The sequence below is a fragment of the Artibeus jamaicensis genome, unplaced genomic scaffold (genome assembly GCF_021234435.1).
Source record: "Artibeus jamaicensis isolate MK-2021 breed Jamaican fruit bat unplaced genomic scaffold, CSHL_Jam_final contig_233, whole genome shotgun sequence".
In the NCBI taxonomy this organism is placed as follows: Eukaryota; Metazoa; Chordata; class Mammalia; order Chiroptera; family Phyllostomidae; genus Artibeus; species Artibeus jamaicensis.
Window position 1 is genome coordinate 11,199,121 of NW_026521486.1, and position 27,427 is coordinate 11,226,547.

The 27,427-nt window shown below is 50.4% G+C and overlaps 1 protein-coding gene across 3 annotated transcripts in view; it reads right to left on the minus strand.

The window, feature by feature from the left end:
• ABTB3 (ankyrin repeat and BTB domain containing 3) overlaps positions 1–27,427 on the minus strand; it is a 265,773-nt gene that overhangs the window by 50,395 nt on the left and 187,951 nt on the right. For all 3 annotated transcript variants that reach the window (XM_037160398.2, XM_037160400.2, XM_037160396.2), the window contains exon 4: positions 17,789–17,941. In XM_037160398.2, the coding sequence (XP_037016293.2) occupies positions 17,789–17,941 (153 nt within the window). The remainder of the gene's footprint in view (positions 1–17,788; positions 17,942–27,427) is intronic.

A 27,427-nucleotide genomic window follows, 5' to 3' on the forward strand; every position in this document is an offset into this window, starting at 1 on the left:
GGGAGACAGTGTGGCTCCAGAGTCCGTCCTACGAACTACCCCGCACAGCCCGGTTCTCCGTGATGTGCTGGCAATTTCTGGGCTTCAGAGGGATTCCTCATGCATGGCTCTGGACCCCAAGCCCCCAAAGGCCTGAACAGTTCCCACACCACGACCTTCCTCATCAGTGATTAAAAAGCTACCCTTTTTGGCGGACCATCGGGTACCAGGCCCTGTGCAGAGTGCTCCCTTCCAGCACTTCACCTGATCCTCTCCTCGAAGGGGCGCTTGTTGTCATTACTCCCATTCTATTGGCAAGGAAAGTGAGGCTTGGCCTGCGTGTGTGACACCAGAGCCCGGGCAGCCCTCAGCAGACAAAGCTGAGTCCCAAGTTCACATCCCTGTCTGGCTCTTACCTGCCACCTCGGAAAGGTAACCTAACCTCTCCACGCTTCTGCTGGTTTCCCATCTGCAAAACGTGCCTGACAACTGTCTCTCTGTGGGAGGATTAAGGCAGCTCCTCCATCGGAACCATGCAGCACAGAGGGCGATAATAGTTGCCCAGTACGTGAAATGCATACTTATTCCTGTGCCATTACTTTCTAATTGTAGGTCTTCTTCTCAGGGATTTAATCAGGCCATCTGGAAGTCCCTCCCTCCCGTCACCCTCCAACCACACAAATGGCCGGTGCCCGAAGGTCTTCCTGCCCCCCAGCAGTTCTGGAGCCTGGCCTCGCTGAGCCCAGCCCTCGCTGCGGTCATTTGCTGGGCCCTGTGACAGCTCCGCTGTGGCTCGCTTGGCTCCTCACCTCCCTTTCCGTGCGTTTCTCTTCTCGTTCATCCGGGTCTCACCAGCGGGCTGGCAATCTGGGACAGAGCAACGTCCAAGACCCCTGTCAGAGACGGCTGCCCGGGGTCAGCCGGGGAGCTGTGTGTAGGGGGTGGGACGCTTGCCCTACTCACAAGGAAGATGCCGGAGCCCACGACCACGGGACACGGGCTGAGGTGCTTGGCTGTCTCGGGGGTGGCTCTGAGTCAGGGAGGGGTCCCCACTCCGCTGCCTGGGCCCTCGTGACCCATGATTTGGTTCCCCAACGCTAGTGGGCAGGTTAGTTGCCTTGGAACAGAATAGAAATGTTAGCGATAATCGGAGACAAAGGAGTATTGACAGTTTCCCTAACACACTATAGTTTAATAATAATAATAATAAATAATAATGATGGTGATGATGATGATGATGATAGCACCTGACACTTTTCAATAGCTTTCCACGTGGCAAGCATTCCTGTGCAGCGAGCGGCCCACCTCATCCTCGAAAGAACCCCATGCACTGGTCCCCGTTCTCTTCACTTCCCAGTGAAACACCCGAGGCAGGGAGGTTGTGTCCCTTGCCCAAGCCACACAGCGCACAGGTGGCGGTGCCGGCATTCAACCCAGGCAGGCTGACGCCTAAGCCCGTGCTCCTATCTTCCCTAAGCCTTCATAGGAACCCCTAAAAGGCAGGTTTCAGCACCCCCATTTCACAGATGAGGAAATAGAGCCAGAGAGGGGTTAAGTATCTTGCCCTAAAGTCATTGGGCTCCTCCTCCTTCCACTTCAACCCAGAGCTGTCCCCGCTCAAAGTCCAGGCTTAAGTAAGGCTTGGGTTTGCGTGTGTCCCCACACTGCCCCAGCCCAGCTCCACAGAACCCGGCGTTAGGAAATGTCTGCTACGTGCCACACATTGGAGATGCAGAGAGGCCAACGGGATGAGGTTTCTGCCCTGAAGAGGCTCAGGGGCAAAGGGAAGTGCCAAGATCCATTCACACCCGCCTGAGAGTGCCAGCTGCAGGCCAGCAGCAAGTGAGCCTGACGAGGGCCTCGCCCTCCTGAGCTGTCATGGAAAAGGATGCTAAGGAAACTGTTTGGCGACGTAGGAGACTATGTAATTGAAAATGCAGATGCTCAGGGGAGAAAAATGAGAGGACAACACTAACTCAAAACAGTAATTAAGGATCAAGCCGCCAGCCTCCCATCTCTCTCTGGGGGGCACACCGGTGAGATTTATAATATCCAGGAGCAGACAACAGTGCTGATTTCATTTATCTGATACTCAGGAACTCACTGAAGGGTGGCAGGAAAATTCACTGGTGTTGAATCCACAAGCCAACACGGCACACTCCCTTGCAGAATAACCCTGGGCAAGCCTTCCACTTGCTCATCTGTAGAATGGGACAGCAGTACCTATGTGGTAAGGTTTTAGTGAGGAATGACGAGAATATGAATCTTCTCTGGCTATGCTGGAGGCACTCTTTGAAGATGGCCCAGACCCAGAGAACGTGGGGCGTGTGATACTGACATAGACTGGATTTTTCTAGAAGATGGGGACCTGGGGGAGCCACCTGAAAGGCAGGAGAAACGTTACAGGCAGGCAGCACCCCCAGTGAATAACACCCAAACCAGGGTGGAGAACAGGGCTCATCTCGGGCAGTGTCTGCCCCTTTGGTGTGGCCGACTGAAATACGGTGTGAAGGAGGATTCTGAGGTCACGTCCAGACCCTGCCAGGAAGGAGGAACCCTGCAGACCAGGGGCCTACAGAACAGCTCTGAAAGCAACTGGTAAGGTAGGAACAGGGCCAAGGGTTTTACGGCACAGCTGTACCGCCATTAGCTCTGCGACCTTGGATACGTTCTCATTTCCAGGGACAGCCTCAGTTTCATTATCTATTAAATGGGGGTGTTGGCTAATCAAGCGACATTCTCAGAGTTTATCACATGCTTTCTGGTGCTCGGGTCCCACTCTTTTCTATGCAATAGCTTTTCTCCCTTTCTCCACCCAACACTTTAGCTTCTCTGTTTTTGCTCTTATTTCGTAGCAGACACTTATTACCATGTCCAAAAGGATCCCCTGGGGAAGAAATGTGCAGCAGTGAGTGCTAACTACACCCCGGCATCCATTCTCCACTGCCTTCTCGCAGTGACACAGAGCCGCCCACCTTCACGGGGTTTTGGCTGAGCAGGTGGCTGTCCAGCTCGAGATTACACTCCCTAGAAATTAGGAAATTGGAAAAAGCAGCCATTTGAATCACCTATTGTATGTCAAATAGTGTGCAAGGAGCAGAGTGCTTCCCTACTCAAAATATTTTATTGGTTTAATAATAATAATTAATAATCATAACAGTGGAACATATAATAGCACTTGTGTGCCAGGAACTATTCTAACTTTACATATATACGAACACACACACAAAACCTATACATTATCTGTAATTGAGCATGCACACACACACACACACTCATTTACATGTATGATCTTATCTAATCCCTTCTGTGACTGTAGAACAATGAACTTCATCTTTCAGAAGAGGACACAGCCGCACAGAGGGGCTAAGAAACTTGCCCCAGGTCACAGAGCCTGCAAGCCTTGGGACTGAGATCTGAACCAGCAGGCTGTAGCTAGAGGCCTGATCTTAACCCACTCCACTGCCTCTCCATGCTGCCATGTTCACAGAGATTCCATGCAGCTGCTGCCTGGGTAAGTGCTAGGTGCCAGGTACTGGGCTGGGTGCCAGACGAATATCAATTCCCAACCATAGGCTCCAAATTCAAGGCCCTCTTGCAATTGCCCCTCTGGAAAGGTTCCCATCTCTTAACCATTTCTTCTTTCTTACCATCCCAGCCAACAAGGCCTGCTTCTCATTCTGCAGGCACATTGGCCCCCCACTTTCCTGCCTGCCTACACGCTGTGCCACTCAGTTCAAACCCTCTCCGCTCAAATCCTCTCCTCTGCATTCTGCTTTCCCTTAAGTTGTATGCCAGAGACGAGTGCCTCATAACAGCTTCCGACTCGCAGAATCCCAGAATGTTAGTGCTGAAAGAAAGCACACAGCTCAAGTCCTGACCTTCTTAAGACCAGGAAACTGGAAGCCCAAGAAGGGTTAACTCACTGGAGGAGTCTCAGGGGTGTTTTGGAGCAGAATCCATGTCTTCTTCTTCAGTCATTTAGCAAGTCCCTGGATATCTCCAGGTTTGCGAAGGACAGTGATTCTCAACCAGGGGTGACTTTGTCACCCAGGGGACATCTGCCAATGTCTGGAGACACTTTGGTTGTCACAGCTTGGGAGGTGCTTCTGGCATCTGGCAGGTAGAGGTGAAGGATGCTACTAAACATCCTACCATGCACGGGACATCCCCCTCGCCCCAGTGTCCAAAGTGCAGAGGTTAAGAAACCCTGGTGGAGGGGAACACGATTCTTTTGCATCACCTCTTGCACATCAAGCAGTTGCCGTCACTGTATTCTGTCTGCGTGCCAGTACAATGGTGCCTTGAGAAATAAATTGTGAAATGGGCCTGAATGGAATACAGCTTTCCCTGCCCCTGTAATAACCCCCCTCTCTCCTCAACATGTTTTCCTAAGAAAGCCAAATTCCCTCACACAGGTTTCGAACGCCGCAGCTGATGTTCTCTATTTTCTTTGGGGCATCAAAAAGATGAACAAATGGAGACTTTGGTGCTGAAGCAAGTCACATCAAGATCTCCATGCAGAAAAAAATTGTACTATTGCAGCAAATGGAACATATAACGCTTGCAAAGTTCCTAGGAGAAACCTTTGTCCACCAATTGTGCCCACTTGCTGTTTCGTGCTGCTACTAAAGAGCAGAAAAGAGCCAGCTCATTAAGCCGTCCTTGGACAAGGTAAACAAAGGGTGATTCCACAGCTTCTTCCCGGCCAATTTTCTCCGCCTTCTGAGAGATACTGAAGGGCCTGGGACCCTCCTCCTCCTTATAAGTAAATGCCCAGTTAGTGGCAAAACCTACTGTTTGTCTTCTCCCACAATAGAAATTTTTGGTGTGTTCAAATATGTGAAAAAAGATTTATCTCAAATGCAATGGCTACAAAACTCAGGAGACTGAGACTAGTGTGTTCATATCTGAATGTGTTGTCATACTATTTGGAGTAGAAAATAATGAAGCAGCATCACACATCTCTGGATTCAGCATCATGGCTTATTTTAAGGGTTGAAAGTAAGGCCCATCCCTTGAAAAGGGAGTCACCCCCTGATTTTGGTAAGTCCTTAATGTGTATCCCTTTATGGCAGAGATTGGTTTTTGTCCTCCAGAAGCATTTATCTTCTTTACACATGGTAGGACCTGAATTTTTAGCTGGGTACATGGCTGCCCAGTTAAAGACTGCATTTTCTAGCTTCTCTTGCAGCTATACATGATCACATGATTAAGTGCTGACCAATAGGGAGTGACAAAAATTATGAACGCAATCTCCGGGGCATGCCCTGTCCCTCTACTTTCCCTTTCCCCACTAGATCACAGGTGGCAAACACAAGGCCTAAGGGCCGAATTCAGCCCTGCACCTTGTTTCTACCTGGCAGCAGCGCCGAGCTCTCACTTAACTGTTAGGGAGTAGTTACATTTATGCAGTCCTAAAAGCACATTCGGCCCTTTGAAGGCAACTGTGAGGTGGATGTGGGCCCTCGTGAAAATGAGTTTGACACCCCTACACCAGACAGATGTAGTCCTGGAGGGTGGGGGGTGGGGGTCGGCCATGTTGGGCCATGCAGAGGAAGGTGCCGCGGAAGGAATAGCAGAGCAACAAGAGGGAAGGTGCTTGGGTCCCTGACTTAGAGTTGCCATAACAGCCCAGCACTGCTTATATCTGGATTGTTGTATGAGGGAGAATTTTAAACTCTTGCCTTACCTGTGCTACAGGTATTTTGCATGTCCATTACAGCTAATGAATCTATATCCTAGTTAGTCTGTTCCACCAATGGTTTTGAAGTCAAAATTAACTCAGTGAAGCACACAGGAATTGCTAAGTATATGCTGGCTACTGTGCCAGATGCTAGAGATTCAAAGATGAACACGCACACACTGTCTTAAAAGGAAGTCTAGAAAGAACTGACGGAGTTCTTTATAACAATTTTCACAAAGAAACATACCAGTTCCTGAGGTATAAAGCGAAGTTCTCATGTTATAAACCCCAAGTACATTCCTAGGACCACCAGTACCATAAAATGCCCTATAACAGGCCCACAATTTTCTTTTCTGTAAATATTTTAGGCTTTGTAGGCCACCCAGTTTCTTGTCATAACTCAGCCCTGCCACTGCAGTGCCAAAGCAGCCATAAGCAATATGAAACCAGTGGGCGGGGCTATCCCCCCCACCCCCACAACTTTCTTCACAAAAATAGGTAGCAGGCAGTTACAGTTTGCTGGCCACACCCCCCGAAGCTGCCCCCAACCTGTGGTAAAATATTTAAATAAGATTAACATTCTCTTTGAGATTTACAAGAAACACAGGATGTTAAAAGCACCCATTTTTTAAAAAGCCTATTGAATTTTATGTAAGCCAATGTTTCCCAAATTTATTGAACCACTTAACATTTATTTAAGTAATGCTTATTAATATCTGGGAACTGGCCTTCTGAATGTGCTGTTGCCAATGCCAGCAAAATACCTTTTCTGTTAATGAGTTACGTGAGGCACACAGAAAGTAGAGGGTAAAACAGTGACCACATCCACGCTCAGCGCCCAAACCAGCTGAAAACACTAAGGGTTACAATGCAAAGGCTCTGGGCACCGGTCCTGACTCCATGAACCCTTCCACCTTCTTGAGGTTATCATCTCTCCCGAATCTGACATTCACCACCCCTGGCACGCTTTATACTTTTTACTACTTGTATAAATTCCTAATAATATATGGACTGTCCTACATGTTGGTAAACTTTATGTAAATGTTAGCACACTACACAACTCCTGCCTCCGCTTGCCTTTTCCCCCAGCACAACAATATGATGTTTCCGGGATTTAGCTGTGTAACAGCAGGCAGATCTAGTTCACTTATTTTCATTGTTACTTGATACTCCAAGTATGAACATACCACAATTAATTTATCTGTTCTCCCATAGACAGACAGCTTGTTTCTCTTCCTTTCCTTTTTCTTTTGCTGTTACAAACACTGCATCTATGGACATCTCTGTGCATGTGTCCTCATTTCCATAGAGGAGTTTCTCTAGGGTATAAGCCTGCGAATACAATGAGGTATTTTTGAGTTTCCTTGGAGGACTCAGAATCCCCGCCAGTGGTGTTTAAGAGTTCTCACTATTCCATATCTTTGCTCAAATCTGCCATCATCAGACTTCACAGTTTTTGCCAACCTGATGGATATGAAACACATTCTGAGCGTGGTTCTCACTGCATTTCCAGGATTACGAGTGAGGTTGAGCCCTTTTCTCATATTTCTCAGAATATTTCTCCATTGTTCTCACAGGGACCTCTGGCCCTGGACAACGGTGATGATGGTAGACGGACGCAGGGGCTGACGTGCATCCGGAGGCCTCGGACCAGCTAAGGTTATGGGTTGAGCTGTCGAGATGAACCTGTGGGCCTCGTCTGGAAGATGCTTTCACATTTTCTAACATTGATTCTTTGATTGGAGCTACTTTTTTTCATAGAGAGAACTTAGAACTTGGGCTTTGGAGTCAGACAGATGAGGTTCAAATCCAAGATGGGGCACATTCACCATGTGACCATACGCAGGTCTCCTGACCTCCCGGAGCCCTGGTGTCCTCAGGTGTGAAGAGAAAATCAAGTCCCTCGCACAGCTGGAGGATAACTGAACGGAGCAGAGAAGCACCCAGGACAGTTCTGCCCCACACAGGTTTCAGGCTATTGGTTCCCTGTATCATCTTGTAAGATACAGGAGTGGGCATGAACTGAAGCTCCACTTATTTCTGTTACCTTCTACATGCCTCAGTTTCCCCCACAGGTTAATGTGGTTCTGCCATTTGCATAGCTAACGTCAGACCACAAAATCAAATGCTCTTCAGAGCTAGAAGGGACTTTGCAGATCATCGAGTCTGATGGTCCCCACCTTCCACAGGGTGATCTAATGACTTGCTGGAAGGTGAGTTCACCTGTGATGACCACAGACTTTTCGAAGGACGGGACCCACTCCTTCACTGTTACCCAAAGCACCTTTGTCACGGCTGTGAACGAAGTGCTTTGTATTGAGCACATGCCTTTGAAATAAGTACTGGCTGCCTGGCTAATTGCTAAGGGAAGGGAATGTTCCTGTGTAAATAATATTTTAAACTGGAGTTTCAGAGATTTGCTGGCAGATGAGTAAACACACACTTCGGGCAGAAATTGAACGGACTGAGTGTGCCAAAAGACAAAAAGCTCACTCCCCTGGGAGCCACCAATCCCATATGGCAAATGGCACCCCCTCCACCTGCCAGCCTGAATTGGAAGCCCTCATTTGGAAGAGCCCCAAATGCCATTTAAGACGTAGTTCTCTGCGTGGCTGTAGGCACCCAGTGTTTCTGTTTTGCTTTTAACACTTTGGAAGCACAGAACAAATTTCAAGTGTTGGCAAACTGTCTGTAGCCTGCAATCTGGTTCCCGCCCACATCAGGCTGCTGGAAGTGCTGCTGTTAAGGGCGCTGATGGCTCTCCCAAGCCCGGTGGCCTCCTTTCTGACCTCATCTTTTCTGCTGGTGTGGCAGGCAGCCTTGGATTCTGGCGACCCCTGTCCCTCTTAGTTCCCTTGGTTTCTGCTACCTCCCTCTCCTTGGGCTTTTCTCTGCCCTGGGCCTCCTCCTCCTTCAACTCCTGAGGAGGCCTCTTCCTCAGTCCCTCCCCAGGGCAAAGTCATTCATACTCCTGACTTCAAAGGCCACCTGTTCGCCAGCATTTCCCCTCAAGGCCTATTTAGGGAAGGCCTTTCTTCTAAGACCCACGCCTGAATCTCACCTGCCTATGTCTCCATGTTGAAGCCTTGTTGCATCTGAATTAGTCCAGGAAGAGTCTTAGTCTGTTTACTTATAGTATCACCAAACACTTAGTAACAGCCTTTTGCATCTTCATTCATTCAAATGTTTATGAGGCCCCAACTATGCACGAAGTTCTCTAGCAGGCCCGTGATCAAGGAAACTCATTTCTGCCCCCGCCCTAAAAAGAGAAGGAAGCCAACTGCTGAGATAAAGTCCAGACTGTGATTCTTTTTTCTGGAGTATTCCATGTCCCCTAACCTCTGCTCACTTAAGACTCTGCCAACCAGGGGCCATATATGCATCTACACCTCTTCCTTTCCTTCTGTTAATGACCCCATCTAAGTTGCAGATGAGTAAATAAACACCTTGGGCAGAAATTTAAGACTCAAGAGTGGGCCAAAAAAAAAAAAATCCCCACTCCTCTGAAAGCCGAATCCCACTGGGCACATGACATGCCCTCAACCTGCTAGGCTGAATCGGAAGCCCCAATTTGGAAGGGAGCTCCAAATGCCACTTAAGGTGTCGTTGAATGCAGCTGGTGATGGACACTCAACTGCTTTGGACACGGTTCGGGACTCTTGCCAATGATGGTTTTGAAAAATCTAACGCTTCAGAGAAAGTATCAAACCTGAGCCATCCAGAGGAATTCTAGAGCCACTACTGGGGTCAGGGGTCCCCGAGCCAGTCAGCCCCAGGCGATTCTCTTCCTGCCGTCAGGTGGGGGAGGGGGCTGAGTCACCAGCAGTGGGACCAGAGTCAAGACACGCCTGCGCTCAGCCTGGGCGACAGACCGTATCCCCTGTAGTGCTTCACCTCATCTCTTCAAGAGAGTTTTTCCCTCCCTCACAGGAAGTTGAGGGGATTGTGTTTGGCAACCAGAAGGAGCTGAGGTTTTTGGTCGTGGGTAGGGGTTCAGGGAAGGCAGGGAATAAGAATAATCACTAATATATAACCTGCACTTATTATGGGACGATAGTGTGTCACAATAGCAAAGGCAAGTGTGCTGCCGGTTTACAAGCTGCATGGTGCTAAGTGGTTGACCTGCGCTATTGTACTTACTCCTTCTCGCCACATTAGGAGGTGGGCACATTATCGCCCTCCGTTATACAGATAAAGAAACAGGCCCCCAGAGGTGACTGACTTGCCTAAGGTCACGCAGGGAAGGAGTGGTCACACCAGGATTTGACGCCAGGCAGCTGGGCTGTAAGGCCTGCACCCCTCACCACTGTGCTCTGCTTCCTCCCCATCAGACAAGAGGCTGAGCGCTTAGTTCCCTGGCGGCTCTGCTCCCACGGAGAAGCCTGACACAGGCTCTCTCGTTTCCGTGCACAACCAGTGGGACAGCATGTTGCACTGAACCAGCCCATGATTACCGCTCCCACACTGTCCTTGTCCTGTCCTGGTTAAAAGCATCCTAGCTACACATTCTCCCGAGGCAGAAACCTCAGTCACTTTTCAACAGAAAAATTGGGTAAGGGCACTAGGACATGCTACAAAATCCAACCTTTCAGTAAGGTCCCCTCCCACCTCTGTCCCCCAGTGATATGGGTTGAATTATGTCCCCTAAAAAGATAGGTTGAAATCCTAACCCTAACCCTCTCCCCCATACCAGTGAATCCAACTTTAGTTGGCAATGGAGTCCTTGTAGATGTGTTCGAATTAAGATGAGGTCATTAGGGCGGGTGCTAATCCAACATGACTGGTGTCTCCTAAGAAGAGGGAAATTTTGCACGGAGACACAGGGAGACGAAGGGCATGTGCAGAGAGAGGCCGAGATCGGAGTGACCAACCGCAGGCTCAGGAATGTCTGGGGAAGCGGGAAGAGCCAAGGAAGGATCCTCCCTTGGAGGCTTCCTGATTTTGACCTTCTAGCCCCCAGAACCGCAAGACTACCAAGGTCGGCTGTTCACAGCCGTCCAGTCTGTAGCGCTTCGTAGGAGCAGCCCCAGGGAACGACAGGCCCAGGTTTCCCATTCCCCTTCTCAGAGTCAGCCCTGGTCACCAGGGTCGCTTCCACCCCCGGGAGTCAGTCCAGGTACGGACAGCAAATACACGTGGGTACACTTCACACAGGGTGACACTTCATACACTATGTGTGGTCTTTTTCAGTTGATGACATGCCAGGGCCGTTTTTAAAAATTGTGGGGAAACATATTCAGTGCTCCCTTGTGTAACGTATATACATGACATAATTGCATGTCCCCACAAAGCATGAACTCCCCACATCCTCTCCCCCCGCCCTCCTTTACCCCCCACATCGGTCACTAAGTCCTGCTGCTTCAACCTTCTTCCTCTAGCATCCTCCCCATCGCTCTGTCCCGAAGACCTCTGCCTTAGTCCAGCCGTCCTTGTCCCTCACCCGGATTCCTGCAACGGCTTCTCACTCCAGGCCCCGTCCGCCCATTTTCCATGCCATCGCCAGCCCCTCTTTCTAAAGTGCAAATCTGATGTCAATTCCCTGCCTAATAGTCTGTGATGGCTCCCACCTCCTGCAGGATATAGTCAAAATTCTTTGGGACGGCATGAAAGACCCTCCTGGGCTGAATTCAGCCAAGCTTCCAACCCAGGGCCTGGCCCACACACTCAGAGCCGAGTTGGTTGAGCTCCAAGTTCTGGGTTTAAAGTCCTCGTGTTCCCTCCAACACGCTCCCCCACCCTGAGGCTTTGGTATAGGTGGCTCCTTCTGTGTGGACTTATTTTTCTAACGCCTCCCCCCTTCCTCTCCTCTGTTCACCTTCTCCACCAGGTAAATCTGCTTATTCGTCAGGACCCAGATCTCACGGTACCGCTTGCATTTCTAGCTCTCCCAGACCCAGGTGGTTGTTGCCTTATATTAGAACATCTAGTAGATTTTTTTCAGTAATTATTTCAACCCCTCTGCCTGCCCTCCACAGGGTAGGTGCTTGGTACGAGAATGCAGGGCTGCCTCCCCAGCTTGGCTTCCGGAGCAGGCTCTGTGGCCTGTCCCAGACGCAGTCAGGGGAGGACAGCTGAGCCTCAAAGGGACTCCCCTGGGATCAGGGATAGGGCATTTTCCTGCCTTCCAGAAGGCGCTAATGCATTGACATCAGTGTGGGGGCAGCAGGAAGCAGCCCCTGCGGGGTCACTGTGGGGCCTGCAGTGTGGACTGTATGTCCACGCTGGAGGCGAAGAAGGGGCTGACACCCATGGTGGCACTTCTGTGGCCATCCTGCTGGAGAGGCCGTGAGGAGCTGTGGGACCTGTCTGGAGCCAGCCAAGGACAAGGGCACTCAAGGGGAGAGGACAAAGTGGTTCCGACTCTGAGAGGCTGGGAGCCTTTCAGGGCCTCACGGAGCCATGTCGGGCCCAGGTGCTCTGCCTCGGCAGGTGACCTCCTGCGGGAGAGTGGGAGGCCCCAGGTCTGAGTTCAGGGATCGAGGTGGACGTGACCGAGGGAAATTGCTGGCAGAGAAGCTCGCCCACCCCCCAGTCTCTTCCATGAGCCCCTGGCCAGAACGCCACAGATGCCTCCAAAGCAGGAGTGTGACATTGTCCCTTCCCCTCCCAGGTCCCCAGGTGCTCCCTGAACATCCCATCAACCTCTCCCTCCCTCCCCACATCCTGTGTTGACTTTCTTTGTAGAGCTCATACTCTGCAAAATTGTCTTGCTCATTTATTTGCTCACTATTGCTTGTTTCTGTGGCTCCTCATCAAGGACCCCTTCTCCTCTGAGCCCAGAACGAGACCTGGCTCCATTGAGATGAGGCAAAGATTGGATGTAGAGCATCTTGCTTTCTTTTCTATTCCTCACCTGAGGATATGTTTACTGATTGAGAGAGAGAGGGGTGGGGGGGAACATTGATTGGTTGCCTCCTAGATCCGTCCCAACCAGAGATTGAAACTGCAACTTAGGTATGTGCCCTGATTGGGAATCAAGCTGAAATCTTTGGTGTTCGGGATGATGCTCCAACTGAGCCACCTGGTGAGGGGCAGCATCCTGCCTTCTGACACCAAGGGCTGGAATTCCCTTTATTCAGATGGTCCTCTTTTTAAAGTGCCCAGATGTTTAGAGCAGTGATTTCCAACCCCTTTCATGTTGTGGCACAAATAAACTAATTACTAAAATTTTGCAGCACATCAAAAAATGTATTTTTTGCCAATCTGACAAAAAAAAAACACCCCACCAGGTATAATTTTGATTCATTCACACTGGATGGCTATTGGTGTGGCTGTTGTCATTGTTTTTGGACAATCTAAGGGAGAAGAGATCAGTGCCCCTGATGAAATGGTCGGCATTCCATGCTTCAGAGATTCTTCTAGCACCCTGGCTGTCTCCTACGTGACCTTCCTGGGCAGCAGCTGGGCCTTTCCTGACTCGGTACCCCTGCGGCCCGCACAGGGCCTGGTGGGCCATTCATTATACCCCTTACATGCTTAGTGAATGAACCCAAACTTTCAGCTGTCATTATAGGACAGTATGAGGAACTGGAATTTTAGGACAGGTGCAAATGTAACACAACCTTTACCTTAGAACCCAGTCTGACCCTTCACTGGACAAACAGTAAAACCTTGAAAGGTGCCCAGGAGACCTGGGAAGCGTTAAAGGTAGCAGATCAAACAGCGATGCAATTCATTAAATTCACATATGACCTTGCACAGTCCAGGGGTGTCCAACCTTTTGGCATCTCTGGGCCACACTGGAAGAAGAAGGGTTGTCTTGGGCCACAGATGAAATACACGGTGACATGTAACCACAAAAGAAATCTCACACTGTTTTAAGTAACTTTACGATTTTGCGTTGGGCTGCATTCACGGCTGTCCCGGGCTGCATGCAGACGGCGGGCTGTGGGTTGGACCCCTGCTACACTGAGGCTCCTCTGGGAAGAGGAGCGGTTGTCTCCCCATCTTTACAGGGAGTGCACATAGCCCCGTGAGAGGGGGGGAGTGACTTGCCCAAGGTCGCCTTCTAGAGAGCAGCAGACCCAGGTGACAGCATCCAGTGTGGGGCCTGGCCCTTAGTGGCTGCTCAGTAAATATCATGACAGAGTGAAGGAAAGGATGTGATGAGCCGGGTCTCCTGAGGCCCATCCCGTTACTTATTACTTACCGCCCCCAAACTTATCCCCAGGGATACAGCGCCAAAGCTGGGTACCAACAAACACCTCTGCAAAAACTCCTGCAGAAACACGAACCATTTCTCGGAGGGAGCTCATGGTTCTAACAACCCCTGAATCCTGTGGGTTGGTGCCATTTATCCAGTAAGATGGGATCTGGGAGGAGCCCTTACAACTATTATTTTAACGCAGCCTCACTTTGGAGCAGAAAAACTGCCTCTTAGAAATATGGGAAAAACAACTTTGTATTTTTAAAATGTTTCAAAACTAACAAATTTTCTAAAAAGTACAAACCCTGCCAAGGGGGTATTATTTGTTCTTTCCCTTATTCTACTGCCCCTTCCCCACCTCCCAAAGGGCTGGAAAGAAAAAAAAAAGGCCAAATTTCCCTGGTTTAGATGATCGGGTGCCTTAATGAAGGAGGAATGCATGGGTCACTCCTTACAAATGGCAGCTGCATCAAATGATATTCCTTTGGTGGTGAGGCTTTACTGTAGCTGAGTGAAGAGCGAAGCGGAAATCGCACAGCATTTGACCAAGGTCACTCTGAAAATCAATGGCAGCACCAGCGTCAGACCTAGGATCCCCTGACTCTCTGGTCGCTCTGTCCGGCCGCTTCCCACCAGGAAACCTTGGCCAGCTGGCAGGTGATTATAAGCGCTAACAGTCACAGACACTAGCCGCCAACACCAAGGTCCAGGTTCCAAGTTCCTGCGTTTGTTGGACTGCCAAACCACCCCTACTTTTCTAGGGCTGTTTATGTAGAAAGAGGAGCTCAGCTCTGATGAACTCAGCACGAGGAGCCAGTCTGGCAACTTCAAAGAAGTTGAATGTCTGGGAGAACAGAGAGACAAGGAGACTGTATGTTTTATCTCCCCAGGCCAAGACCTCCGTTCTAGGTTTTGTCTGCTTCACAGCAGCTGTGTGACCTTGGACAAGTTCCATAACCTCAGTTAGCCTCAGCTTTCCTCTCTGTAAAATAGGGTAATACCATGAAGACAGTTGGTGCAAGGTGCAGAGTAAGAAGAATATCTCCATGCATAAAACTACTCTGATCCTGCTACCTGCAGACTGGAGACAGCGATTCCAACTTCACATCCCCATTGGGACTGGAAAATATATGTACAGATGTATCTTTGTGTGGCCTCCACTGAAAAAAATAGTTATTTAAAAAATATCTCATTCATTCTTTCATGTGCTGAATCCAAGCTAATTAATGGAACTCATAAGTTTATACTTGTTCAGAAAGCTGATAAAACACCATATTTTAACTTTCTCTTTAAAAATGATTTCTGAACTTGAAAATTGAGCTGCAACAATCAATTAGTATATTTTCTACATGCAAATCACCCTTCTAGACACCAATGAGTCACGAGCTGAGACACAAATGAGCAGAAACAGCCTCGAGACTGACAGAGAACTGACTTCTCTTGTTTCCCGGCTTTGCGTGGGTGCACTCTGGCCCACACGGGGGTCACACTCACACCCGAGCACCAGCACCAGGGCCTCGGACTGGACAGGGCTGAAATGGAACTCCTCGGTGTGAGTGTCAGAAGGACACACACTGGGTCACTAGACCGTGTAATGGAAGCTCCGTGTTGGAGGGTGGGCAGAGAGATGAACAGTGGGAGCTCATGTGCAGTCTGTAGAATCACGATAAGGATTAGAAGCATCTGGAAGAGGGCTCTCAGTGTCTTCCCAGAGGGCTGAGTCTAGGGCTAGGGTGGGGACCAGAAAGCTTGGTTATATCTCTGGATGTCTGGGTTTGATATCTGGTTCCCAGTTCTGTCAATATCTGTGTGATGTTGGGAGAGTTACCTAATCTTGCTGGGCCTTGATTTCTTCCTCTACAAAATGAGACACTACTTTCCTAGATAACAACAGTGTTTGTTTAGGAGGCTCACATAAAAAAGGGTTAAAAGCCTTTAAGAATATAAAGCAACACCTAGGCAGGAGCCTCCATTCCTATGTCAGGGACACAGACTTGGGGCAATACCAGCTAACAACGAAGGTCAGGTCATGAGCACTTCCTCCTTATAAGCATTGTACGTGTAGGTGCTTCAAGTTCATGATCCCACTTCCTGCTTGCACCCAACTCCGAGGGGAGCTGCTATTACTATGCTCATGTATTGGGTGGGAAAACTAAGGTCCAGAGAAGACAACTAGCTTGCCCAAAGTTGTACAGCTAATTAATCATAGCAGTAGGACTTGAACCCAGGTAATGGGACTCTGGGACCCAGATTTCTAACCTTTAAGCCATTGCATCTCCTGAGAGCATGAAAAACAAGGAGTACTTTGTCAGCAAGAGCTAAGAAAACATCTTACTTTTCTTGCCACCCAGCATCCCCAGGCCTGCTGCAAGGAGGACAGCTGGAGTCTCAGGGTCATGCCAGGTGGCACCTGGGGCAGTGAGCAAGGGTGGAGGAAGTGAGCCTGCAGGTCAAATGCCACGCCCAGGAAAGAGGCAGGAGAGTCAGGTGGGCAGAGGATGGACTTTGGATAATGAGCCGCAAAGATCTCATCCCAGGTGCCTCCACTTATAAGCGGTCCCCGCAATAGCTTCCTAATCTGTGAAAGGGGAAGATTACACTAACCCTAGGAGGCTGCTTTTGGGATTGAAGGAGACAAGTAACCAATACAAATGTCTTGTTGCAGTAGATACATGCACATAGTAAATGCTCAATAAATGGCTGCTTCTCACTTTCCTGAGACCTGCTGTTATTCTAGGTGACAAGGCGCAAGGAATGGCAGCACAGCCAGGAGCTGCCTGGACAGGAAGCTGAGGATAGCACAGCACAGTGGTTAGAATGATGAGCTGGGGGTCTGGGCTGCCGGAACTCAAACCCTGGCTCCACTGCTTATAGTCCTGTGCCCCCCAGTGTGCTATTTAACCTTTCTGTGCCCCAGGTTCCTTCTCTGCACAATGGGCATAATGGCATGCCCCTGGTAGGGCCTGGGGACTAGTAGATATAATGAATCTGTTTAAAGCCCTTAGAACAGTGCCCAGCATGCAGTAAGCATTCAATAAATGTGAGCAATGAAGACTTGAATCAGCACCCTGCATGGCCTTGGGCTGAGGGTACCTTTGGGCCTCCACTGGGCTACATGTGTTACACTGCAAAAGCTCCATCTCCATATCAGATCCCAGAAGGGAGGAAATCTCTCCAGCCTGCTCACAGGATTGGGCCCCACGAACAGGACGGTTTCTCACTGGGTGGGCAGTGGAGGGGTTTGGGAATGCTAACAAGGACCACCTGGCAAACAGCACAGGGACTCAGGAACGTGCACACACACTCTTCTGCGTTCCTGTGCTTTCTGTATTTGGAGCCAGGTTTTGACTCAGCTGAGTGAGTTGTTGTTTCATTTCTTTTGTTTTGGACAAAAATGAGGTCCCGTAAATAGCTCCCGCCCGGATGGAGGGGAAACCTGGATACAGGCCTGAGAAACAGAGAGTCACTGTATCCCCATGCACGTGAAAAAGCAGAGGTGCACTCTTACCCAGCTAGAAATTTTACTCTGCAAGATTTTGTTAGAGAACTACAGGAAGGTCATAATTTACTTCTTATGGAGAGAGAAAAAGAGAGGGAAGAAGGAGAGAGCGGACAAGGAGAGGGGGAGGGGAGACAGAGAGAGCATAGGAAGAATACGAACAGAATCAAGGCACCCAATATCTTGCAATCCAAGAATCAGAGCATTCCCACACAGCCTTGTTCCTGTCCTCCATCCCTGGAACTCCAGGGACCCGCTTATTGTTAAGCCCAGTCTGTCATTTAAACCAGCGGGGCCCCAATCCCGGCGAGGCAACCTGCTCGCCTGGGCAAGCCGATCTGCAGGACTCGGGTTGGAGGGGTGGATGCAGTGAGTCCGAGCCCCGCAGGCCGCCCGCGGTCTCTTAGCAGCGGGATGCCGGCTGGCGGCGTCCGGGAAGGGTGCCCGGCCCTCCCTGCGCCCCGCCCGCCGCCCCTACCTGAGCTGGCGCGGCTCGCAGTCCACGCCGGGCAGCAGCAGCCGGGCCGCCTGGCGGACGTCGTCGCTGTCCATGGAGAAGCTGCGGCGGTGGCCAGCGTGAGCCACGGCCACCCGGATCCACTCCATCAGCGGAGGCAGCACGAGGAAGGGCCTGCACGGGGGAGGGACGCGGAGACAAGTTAGGGCGGCTAGGGCCGCGGGGGCTGCCGGCTCAGCCCCACCCCCCGGCCCCCCACCTCCGTACCCCCACCCCCGCTTTCCCCGGAGGCCCTGCCTCTGGAATCCGGAATAGTGGGAGAGCCTTTGGAGACATCCCGACCGCTCTGGGGACTTCGGGGCAGGCTCTCCCGAGTCTCTGGGCCTCAGTTTCCTCATCTGTAAGCCTGGGACGCAGTGACTTTGAAAGCCTAAGATGGGACTCTTCTGAGGATTATCTCCCTCAGAGATCATGTGAACCTAAAGGAGATGACTCACTTAAAGCACCAAGCACTGGGTCTGGTGCTTAGCAGAAGCCTCCCCCGCCCTCCCTCCACCACAGTGCCTGGGTTATTGGTACTTGGGGCTCCCTATTCTGGGCCCAGTGTTAAGGCGTCCTTCCGCTCTGCCTTGCCATCCCCAGCTGGCTCCCTGCCACCCCTCTGTGCTCTCCCAGCCCTGAGCTCCGTCCAAGCACCAGGCTTTGGCACCTAGGGAAAGCGGAAAGAGAGCCAAGTCAGCAGGCAGCCGCCAGCCGCAGCCAGCGAAGCCAGGGCCCAAGGCGGGGGAGGGGCAACCCCCCACCCCCAACACACACACACAAGCTCTGGGAGCCTGGAAGTCCTCACTGGCTCCTGGGATCACAGCAGGGCGCCCAGCCCCTTTCGAGAACCAACTGAGGCAAGGCCTGTGGCTCAACTATAACTTTCTAAGTGCACCACATCTGTGCCATCTGCCTATTTCTTCCACTAATTACTATAAACTCCGCCCTCACATTAGGATTAAGGGGTGGGGGTGGGGCCAGGGCTTTTGAAAAATACTGATACTTGAGTCCTGTCAGGGGCTCTGATTTAATTGGTAGTTTTCAAAACCTTCCCCACAGGCATTGAAGGTATGACCAAATTATCTGGAGGGCTTGTTAAAAGACAGATTGCTGGGCCCCACTCCTGGAGTGTTGGATTCGGTAGATGAGGGAGGTGGCCCAGAATTTGCATTTCTAACCACGGTGATACTGATGCTGCTGGGCTGAGGGCCACACTCAAAGAATTCTGCTCTGAGGTATTGATACAGGGCTTGGGAATAGCCTGGTGTGTGACTGAGTGCGTGTGCGTGCGCATGCGTGGGTGCGCGTGTTAAAAAGCACATCCCCGGCCTTTCCCCCAGAGATGCTGATTGCACAGGGTCGGGAATCTAGTTTTAATAAGCAGCCCCCATGATACTGACTTAGGCAGAACAAGGACCACACTTTGAGAAACAGACCGTGTAGGTCAAGGAGGTATCTAACCACTCAGCAGGGTGGGGCCTAGGGTGAGGCAAGTGGGGTACCAGGGGTGCAAAATCTGAGGCAGCCAGGTCATGCAAAAGCCTGTCCTGCCTCATCCCAGCGCGGGCGCTGCCACTCAGTCCAGCCTGGTTGCCATGGGAGCGAAAGGGCAGTAAACAGATGGGGTTACAAGGCAGCCAACCCATGCTGTGTGCAGATGTCTGTCATAAGCATCCCACCAAGACTTTGGTGACAGGTTCCAGTTTTCCTAAAGACCAGGCCATTCATCCAATGTGAATAATATTAAACCGTTAAGCCTTTTTGTTGTTGTTGTTAACATTTTATCTCAGTTAATCCCATTCATGATCTCATCTAGATGCTTGGAACCAACCTGCATGCTGCTGGTTATGACCACGCCTGTTTTTTAGATTAGGAGAATAAAGCAGGTTGAGGCTAAGCAGCGCGCCTGGGATCAGAGGGTGTGCAAGTCCGAAAGCGCTGGGAGTCGGAGCCGAGTCGCCTGACTGCACAGCCCATGTGCCATGCCCCCACATGACGCCCACATTCTTCTGGCCACTTTCCCAGGACACACTGTTACCCAGCATGCCCCTGTTACCCCAGGGGAGGTGATCTGGCCATGGACCCTTGATGGCAGGCCACGTTCGGTCCTGTTGACGCAGCTCAGACCCTGGTCTGAATGGCCTCCAGCCCTTTCTAAACTCACACTCCACTTAACCTTCAGACCACACTTCAAACCCCACCTCTCCCTCAACAACATCTCTCCTGATAACTTCACCACCCCTGGCCCCTCCCATGGAAGACCCCACTGCACTGGCCTGACCCCCTGGCCTTGCAGATGCCCCATTAGAACAGAAACTGCATAGCAGGGGCCTAAGGCTGCTTACTTAGTTCCCCCAGCCCCAGGATAGTGTCTGGCAGGCTCTAAGCACTTAATAAATATTTGTTCATGAACCAGACTGATATTTACCAATTTTTTACTGGGTGAAATGGATAAAAATCGAGCTTGTGGACCCAGGGAGCTGAGGGACAGACTCCTAGGCGATTTCTGCCGGAATCGGCCTGCTGCTCAGGCTGTCGCCTGCACCGCCTCCTTCTCTCCATCACCTAAACTGAGTTAGGCACTCAATAAACACTTGCTGACTTGAAATTGAATTGGCTCCTACTGTCTCAGGTGAGCAGGACTTATTTTTGACACCATGTCGCCATCACTGCTGAAACCGGCTCCGGGTGCTTAGGAAGAACCCCCAGGTTGTCGTGTGGAGGCACCTGCACCGCCCCCTGCTGCTCCCGCCTTTCCTTTGCCTGGTGCCCCTGAAGCACAGCCCGCAACCGCCAGTCCTGCCCTTGGCTGCTGGCTCCTGTGAGATGCCCAGGCCCAGGGCAAGCAGCCAAGTCCTGATGAATGCCGAAGAGGAGAACAAGGCTCGGCTGCCTTCAGAACAGCACCTTGACCAAGACTGCCGGCGAGCATCAGAATGAGAAACCCTGATCCCTAGGACTCCAGCCTCCTCGGGAATCCTCTGTGTACCTATTCTTGCCTTTCACATTGCCTTCCTTTCGTCACTCTGACCTCAATAGTTTATAAGCTCATGAATTTTTTTTTTGCCAGCAATGCATTTTAAAGTCTCCTTATCTTGTTTACTCAGAGGGAGAAAATAGTATGATGTGATATTTCTTTTGGAGGAGTTGGGAATGGGAAAGAATCCTAGGGCCTTGTGTTAAGAAGGGGAAGCATGCCGAGGGTAAAAAGACTGCATTCTCCTTATAGATTATTCAGGACAAGATTATTCAGGACAACCTTGTTCCACGGGCTCTAGGCTTTGGTCTGAAGAGGTCTGTAGTGAGTAGGACCTAGAAGAGCTCATGAGTGACAGAAGCACTTCTGTGGGTTGTTTTAACATTAGAATCACCAAGGCTGTGAGTGAGCATTGCCAAGGCTCCGGTTTCACCCCCAGAGTTTTAGTTCAACGGGCCTGGGAATCCGCATTCTGTAGAAGCTCCTCTGAGGACTCTGGAGCAAGCCAGGTTTAATAACTCCTGACCAGGTGGCCCCAGGGTGATCCAAGTTGGGGGGCACGATCAACTCAAACAGGGCAGTGGCCCCTGAAGTCTTTGCTATGGCTTTGGAAGACAAAGTCTGTGGGGTGGCATCAGAAGCTCTGGGAGGGAGGAAAAAGTTCAGATGGCCTGTTGCAGGGTTGAGGAACAAGTCAGCTCAGGAAGCATGTTAGGCCCAGATTCAAGCAGGAGATCGAGAACCTACACCTCGGGGCCTTTCTGAAACATGTGGGCGGAGCTGGTGCTGAGGGCGACCATCTGTGGTGGGGGAGGAGCAGGGTGTTAAAGAGGGTGGCGTACTGTGTGGGTGGGAGAAGCGTAGTTTGGGATTCCGCAGAATAAATCCCAGTCCTGACTGTGGACTCACAGTAGGACTCTGGCTCTGGCCTGCAAACGTTTGTCTCTCAGTGTCTCCATCTGTGAAGTGGGTAGCTTTGGATCGGAGGGGCTATTTCGGGGGTTGGCAAACCTCTGTAAAAGGCCTGAGAGCAAATATGTTGGGATTATGAGCCGCACCATCTCTGCTTCAACTGCTCAACTCTGCCATTGTAGAGAGAAGCAGCCTCAGAAAATACATAAATGAATGAAGTTGGCTGTGTTCCAGGAGAACTTCATTCACAAAATCAGACGGTGGGCCACAGTTGGCGGACCCTGGGTGTGTTTGGTTCCTTCCTCCTCAAAAGATTCCTTCCTTTTTGATTCTATTGGAAGAGCCAGCTGCTTGGGGGCTTAGGAAGGGTCTAGTGTGGGGAACAGGGAAGAGGGGAAGGAGCATACGAAGGTGGTACTGATGGGGACAAAAAGTCAGCAGTCTTCCAAGGAGACAGATAAGAAACACACAAACCAAGACGTATCAAGGCAATGACAAACTGTGATCAGTGCGGAGGTGCTGAGACACAGGGTGGGGGTGGGAAGGCCTCTTGAGGAGGTGATAAAACCTCTAAGATGTGAAGGAATCTGCCATATGTGAATGTGTGTGTAGAAGGATGGACGTTCCAGGCAGCGATAACAGACTGTGCAAAGGCCCTGAGGCAGAAGGGCTCTTCACATCTCATCAAGGCTCTCACATGCATCACATCCTGTTTGTCTCTGTAGGGCAGACGGGGTGGCGAGGATGTGTGTGAGGAAGGGTCACTGCGGTAGGCTGAGTCATGGCCCCCAAAGCCATCAGGCCCTATTCTCCGGAACCCGTGGATGTTGACTGCAAAGGAGACTCTGCAGGTGTGATTTGGTTAAGGGTTCTGAGAAGGGAAGGTTACCGTGGAGTATTCAGGTGGGGCCTGAAGACTATTACAAGTCCCTAGAAGAGAGAAACAGGGTGATTTGACATAGATGACATTTGAAGCAAGACGCTCTGCTGCTGGCTTTGAAGATGGAGGCCGGGGCTGCAAGCCAAGGAGTGCAAGGAAGGCAGCTGGAGAAGGCGAGGACACGGATTCTCTTCTCAGAGCCTCCAAAAGCAAACAGCCCTGCCGACACCTTGATTCTGGGCCACTGAGTCTGATTTTGGACTACTGACCTCCAGGACTGTGAGAAAATAAATGTGTGTTGCTTTAACCCACCAAGCGTGTGGTGATGCGTCACAGCTGCCACAAGAAACTAATGGGATCGCAAAGCCAGAGGAACACTCAGGTCATTGTAGGTGAGGTTGGAGACACCACGGTAAAGATCACGCGCTGAGAATGAAAGCCGGGAGTGAGGACATCCACGGGGCTCTGGGATTCATTGCAGGCACCCACACTGACCTCGTTCCCAAGGTCAGAGAAAATGCCTGTTCATAAGGGCTGACTTGTATCCCCCTTATGTTCGTATGTTGCAGCCCTAACATACAGTCCCTCGGAATGAATGTAACTATTAGAATGAGGCCACTAGGGTGGGACCTAATTCTGTGTGACTACTGTCCTTATAAGAAGACATTAGGACACACAGGGAGACACCAGGGGTGTGTGTGCACAGAGGGGCACCCATGTGGAAGTGGTGACAGGGGAGTGGCCATCTGTGAGCCAAGGAGAGAGGCCTCAGCAAAAAATCAAACCAGCTGACACCTTGAACTTGGACTTCCAACCTCCAGCACTGTGAGAAATATCTTTTGATCGAGACACCCAGTCTATGTTAATTTGTTACGGAAGCCCTGGCAGAATAATATACCTGTGATATGATTTAAGTCCTGCCTTGCCCTTGAGGTTTTAGTCTGTGGTAGAGGAACTTCAACTGGAACCTCAAACTCTTTAGAGTGCTGATAGTTTTTGGTTCCTTTCCTTTAACCTGGTGATGACAGTGGATGAATTCAAAGCCATCTGGAGGCCATGCAGTGCAGAGGTTAGAAGCTCTGGCTTCAGAGAAACTGAACAAGGTTTGGACTCTGGCCCCACCTGCTTGCTGTGTGGCCTTGAACAAGGTATTTCAATTGTCATGCCTCAGTCCCCTCATTAGTAAAATTGGTTAATAACAGTGTCTACTTCAGAGGGTGGGGTTGGCTGAATGATGGCCCCCAAATCCTAATCCCTAGAACCTATGCATGTTACCTCACCTGGCAAAATGAAGTTTGCAAATGTGATAAAGATAAGAATTTTGAGAAAAGAAGATTATTTTGAATTTTTCAGGTGGACACTTAAATGCCATCATGAGGGTCCTTGGAAGAGAGAGGCAAGAAGGTCAGAGGAGGGAGTAGAAGGCGTGATGATAGGAGAGGCTGAACTGCAAGAAAAGGGTTATGAACCAAGGAAGGCACGTGGCCCCCAGAAGCAAGGACACAGATTCTCCCGGGAGCCCCCAGGAGGGACCAGCCCTGCGGACACCCAGCATGAGACTAATTCTGTACTTCTGACTCCCAGGACGGTAAGGTACTCAGTGTGTCATTTTAAGCCTCTGTTTGTGGCATTTTTTTCACACAGCTGCAGAAAACTAATATAGACAGTTATTGCAAGAATTGAATGGGATAACACGCACAGCCCAGCGCCTGGTGCCAAGAAGATGCTCAGTGAGGGGTAGCTGCTACCATCATCATCATCGCCTGCGTGGTTCTTCACATCACCCAGCCTTGTCTGCCGGGCGGAGGAAGGGCTTTGCTACACAGAGTGACACTCGGTCATCTCTTTTCAAATCGAAGCAAAGCTCTGCAGTTGCTCTGCCTTTACCTTATAAATCGTGTGGCCCTGACTTTTCATCTTTGTTATTTGTGGAGTCTTTCTTATGCTCGAGAGGAATTTAGAGGTTTTACTGTGGTTTAGAAAGCTCATAATTCCAGAGATATGGGGAGTGAAGGAAAAGCAGCAAAATTGATAGGAGACCATCTCCAGTGCTGGTTTCTATAGCAATGTTCACTGTGATCTCATTGTATTTGTGGGCACCAGAGCTAGGGGGATGGCGGGGTCAGAGTGGCTACTGCTGTAGTGACAGCTCTACTGTGCAAAGTGTGGTCGGGTTGCCCAGGAGGGTGGTTCCTGCAGAGAGCCCAGAGTTGAGGAGCCAAGGGGTGTGTCCCTTTGGATCAGTGCTTCTGGGACATGAATGTGCACATGAAATGCCTGGGATCGTGTTAAAAATGCAGATTCTAATTGAGTGGGTCTGAAACAGAGCCTGGGATTCTGCATTTCTAATAGGCTTCCAGGCAATGATGCAGCTGCTGGTCTATGGAGCACATTTTGAGTAACCAGGCTATAGTGAGTGTTATGATTCAAGCCAGAAACCAAGGAAGATAAATTCTGTTATCATGTTTAAGGGGGAGAAAGTGAGGCCAGAAGTGAGAGAGCTACAGGAGGGGTCAGAGGCCTAGGAGACAACAGAATGGAAGAAGGAGCCTGTTTGTCTCTGGATCTCCTGGTTAAAGTTGGGCAGTATGTCAGGTGGGCTGAGCCTAGTTCACAGCCTGCACCAAGCTGCAAGGGTGGCAGGGACAGCAAGTGGCTGGTAATTTCAGCTTTTATCATAGGAGGCAGGTTCTGCCTCCCACCTGATTCTCCTTTAGTCTTCCAACAATCTTATGAAACAGAATCTTTCAGTCTTGGGGAGTTCATTTGAAACTAAGCGCCCATCCCATTGTCTGCTAGGTACTCTGAATTCATGACAGCGATTAGCATCGTCCTGGGAATGTAAATGTTAAAAATATTTACTGTGTGATGGTGAATTTTATGTGTCAACTTGGTGAGATGACAGTAACCAGATGTGTGTCCCAATACTAGGCTGGATGTTGCTGTGAAGGTTTTTTTTCTTTTTTTTTTTCAAAGTGATATTAACAGGGAATTCTATCAGCAAAGTACCTTCAGATTTGGGCTACAGTCATACACACACCCTCTTGGTTCTGTTTCTCAGAGAGCCCTGACTAGCACACCCTGCCCCGGTTGCCATGGGACTCAACTGTTTGCTGTGATGCAGCCTTCTCTTTCCACACTAATTCCACCCCTTCACCACTGTACACACCAGCTGGGGAAGGGAAGAGGCTTGGGGCAGGATCACAAAGAGGACCACTTCCCAACATCCTGAGTGTGCAGACACACTGCTTGGGAGCTGTGAAACAGGGCATCATAGGCACAGGCAATGCTTTCAGGAAAGAGGAAGCCATTTCGGACTAGAAGGACCAGTCCCTCGCAGTGTGAAAGTCAGTCCCACTAATGCACAATTATGTAAATTCCCTGCAAATACCAAGTGGTCCCGGGTGTGGGGTGGTGATTTCTGCTAATAGTGCCAGCAGGTGCATGTGACCAACAGAGAACTTCTCTGGCTTTCCGGTCACACATTCTGCACTGGAGGGTTGTAAGCGGAGCCTGAGAGGCAGGCAGGTTCAGGCAGAGCAGCAGTGGTACATGAATGGCAATGATCTCCTCCCTGTTGGCGAACAGCTGTCATCCTATTTCCCAGTCCCTAATTCGACCTTCGTGCCCTGCCTTCCCTGGGGACCCATCACTCACCTCCCCTGTACTTTCCACCAGCATTTAAGCATTCAACATGCTTCTGTCTCTCAAACTTTTAATATCAGAGGAGCAAAATGTTGGGGTGTAAGAATACAGTTCTGGAGTTTCAGTCTAGGTAATCCATCTAGGTCTCTATCTTTGTGGGGCAAGAGCCTCAAAATCTCCCGGGGAACAAGGTAGAATGCATATTCCTGGGTTCCTGCCTACTTGCTGGGTGTATTAATTTCCTGTAGCTGCTGTAACAAATCACCCCAAATGTGGAGGCTTAAAACAACAGAAATTAGAAATCTCACAGCGCTGGAGGCCAGAGGTCCACATTCAAGGTGCCAGCAGGGCTGTGCCCCCTCCATAGGATCTACTTGCCCATTTGTCTCTCTCAGCTTCGGTGGTTGCCAGCAGTCCCTGGCTTGTGGCTACATCACTCCAGCCTCTGCCTCTGCATTTATATCATGTTTCTTCTGTATGTGTCAATTCTCCCTCTCTCTTCTAAGGACACTTGTGACTGGACTTAGGGCCCACCCAGACAATCCAGGACAGTCTTTCTATGTCAAGTCCCTTAACTGAATCACATCTGCAAGGACCCCTTTTCTATATAAAATACTGTTTATAGGTTGCAGGGATCAGGACTCGGGATCTTCAGGGGCTGGCCATTAGGCAGCCTACTGCACTTATCATCTGCACCTGGTCCATTCTCTGCAGGGTTTCTGATGCTCACCAAAGGCTGAGACTTTCTGGTTTAGAGAAAGCTAGCTCTGAGCTGCAGGATGATTGGCAGGCCTGAGGTCCTTGCTCACATACCACTCAGGGGTCGGCCGACCAACCTGCACCTCTCTTCATCATGCTGCTTGCTTGCTGCACCACAGCTGGGCCTGGCTTGGGGTACAGAGGCCTCTGTGGTATGATCTTGATCTCCAGTGGGTGGAATGATGATGGGGCCCAGGATATAAATGGCCCTGGGAGGGGAGCTGTGGCCTCAGAAGCGGGGAAGCCACAGGCTCTGCTTGAGGCTGCTGCAGAAACTTAGGCACAAAAGACACACATCCAGGAGGTGGTAGAGGGCTGGGAGCAGGGACTCCAGAAGCCTGAAAGGGAAGAGCCTGGCCAGGTCAAGGCCAAGAGGCAAAGGTCAAGGATGAACTCCCAGGGCATCTGGGCCTGCCCCTGCCTCCAAGAGGATTATCATAAATCT